The sequence below is a fragment of the Zingiber officinale genome, chromosome 2A (genome assembly GCF_018446385.1).
Source record: "Zingiber officinale cultivar Zhangliang chromosome 2A, Zo_v1.1, whole genome shotgun sequence".
NCBI classification, from domain to species: domain Eukaryota; kingdom Viridiplantae; phylum Streptophyta; class Magnoliopsida; order Zingiberales; family Zingiberaceae; genus Zingiber; species Zingiber officinale.
Window position 1 is genome coordinate 39400231 of NC_055988.1, and position 2286 is coordinate 39402516.

General features: G+C 41.4%; 1 protein-coding gene across 1 annotated transcript; it reads right to left on the reverse strand.

The window, feature by feature from the left end:
* Positions 1–600: 600 nt before the first annotated feature.
* Positions 601–2026, reverse strand: LOC122039596 (transcription factor MYB56-like). Its single transcript, XM_042599141.1, has 2 exons — positions 1542–2026; positions 601–1426 (listed from the first exon to the last, which is right to left on the reverse strand). Exons 1-2 carry the CDS (start codon positions 1699–1701, stop codon positions 804–806), a joined length of 783 nt encoding a protein of 260 aa, XP_042455075.1. The 5' UTR covers positions 1702–2026; the 3' UTR covers positions 601–803.
* Between the last annotated feature and the right edge of the window lie 260 nt (positions 2027–2286).

A 2286-nucleotide genomic window follows, 5' to 3' on the forward strand; every position in this document is an offset into this window, starting at 1 on the left:
ACAAGTCTATAATTGTAGGATTTATAGAAATAAGAAATATAAATCAAAACATGGCAACTCAGAAGGAATCATAGTTGGATACCTCATTGGATAATGATCAAGAAGCCTATATGATAAGGAAAATGATTTTTTTTTTAATCTAATAATTTTGATAGGAAGCAAACTACTAAATTGTTAAAGAAGCAAAGAAGAAGAGTAAGATTCTTCAATTGGGATGAAAAGGGTTATATCAAAGAAAGCTACTCCAAATTCAAGAAAAAGGCCAAAGGAAAGGACAAACAGAAGACCCTAACAAAACACAAGAAGAGAAATCTCAAGACAACTTGGGATGACTCCTTAGAAGACTCAAATATGAGCACACAACTGGTCTAGCACTCATGACGATCTATAATGATCAAGAAGAACAAAACTTTATTTCATCCGAAAAAAACAACAACGAAGGAGAAGCATCATCCTATGAGTTTGATATGGTAAATGAGTTAAAAATTATATCTTGTAATAAGCTTTATGAAGCGCATAAGCTTTACGAAGCAATCAAAATGTAGTCTAGATTACTATGTAAGATTTGAAATAAATACAATCAAATCCTTAACACACCTCCACCGCCGGGCCTTGAGGATGAAGAAGGCTGCATTTAAGCATTTTTTAATCAAACAAGAAAAAAAAAATGAATTGTGCACGTCAAGACTAGTTTAAATTTGCCATGAATTGTATTGGGACTTTTCGTTACCTGTAGACTCCATTTAAAACAAAGCAACGCCCAAAATATTGAAGAATTCATAACCTTTGCATGGAGTCAAAAACTACTCTATCACTCCGATCCCCAAGAAGTCTATAAAGGGAACGCTTTTTCTTAGATGATTTTCCTCATTTTGCTCAAATCTTCGACCAGCCGACCCATCGCCTGCATCCATTCCGCACCCATTTAGCAGTTTACCATCGAACTCGGAGTCGAATCCGTGCGAATCAAAACGAGCAGTTCCCTTGATGTCGTGGAGCTGAGTGTTTCCATTTGCATTTGGTTGTAGAAAATGAATTCTGGGACCGGGAAGAGTTCTCGAAAGTCCCGTAAAACAAGAATTCGACAACGACGAAGTTGTGCCAAAGTTGATGTCTGCTTCCCTCGGCGCCGAAATGGAAGTGAGGAGGAGGCAGTTGGCAGTGGCGCCAAGATGGCTCTGGTCGTGGCGGGCGGTTCTCCGCCTGAAAATCTTCGCCTTGTCACGGTGGCAACGGGCCATGATGACATGCCAATGGTTCTTGACGGCGTTGTCGGTCCTCCCAGGGAAGAGTCGCGCTATGAGCGCCCACTTGTTGCCGTGCACGCGCTGAGCCCCCACCAGCCGCTCTTCCTCCTCTTCCGTGAAGGGCCGCTTGTTGATCCTCGGGTCAAGTTGGTTAAACCACCTCAGCCTACAGCTCTTACCTTGAGAATTTAAAGAAATAATAAGAAAAGATAAAAACGATGAGTTCAATTTCAATCAGTATGAAATCAAATTAAGATAGATTAAAAGCTTACATGACTTACGATACATACTAACCTGATCGTCCCTTGAGTTTCTCAGCGATCGAATTCCAGTTCTGCGGGCCAAACTTCTCCACAAGTTGTCGTAGCTTCTCATCCTCGCCGGGCCGCCAGTGCCCACGAGGGCATGTCTTTGTATGCCTTCCTGATCCGGTGGAGACCGACGTCGATCCCATAGCTAATCAAGCTAACTTGTCTCGGCGAGGAAGAAGAATGGAGTATTAAACAAATTAAACAACGGGATAGAGAGAAGTAGAGATTGTTTAATGCAGGGATAGAGAGTAGAGAATTGGCCGATGCATTAGGGGGTTACAACGGGATGGATAGCTAGAGAGAAGTAGAGCTTGTCTAATGCATTAGTTAGGGGTCGAAGGGGAAGGAGGTATATGATTTGATTGGCTAACTAGTCCATGTTGCGTTGCATGTTTGGTCATTGGCCCATCACTTTCTCCTCTCCGATTGCACCAATCCTATCTCTATCCCATGAAGAAGTGTTGCACACACATCGTTTCTGTTCTATAACTTCCTCTACAATTATACTAGTGTTCGGAATAAATTAATTAATTTAAACTCAGTTGGTAGGAATATTAAGCGCCAAGAATCAGTTATATATAATTAATCAAAGATAGCGATGAGAAGGATAAAAATTTGGACGACTGGTTAGTTGGAGCACACGGTACTTGAATATATAGATGAGAGATGCGGAGTTGTTAGTCTTTACAGATATATGCATGCATGGCGAACGGATGCTGCATCCCGCA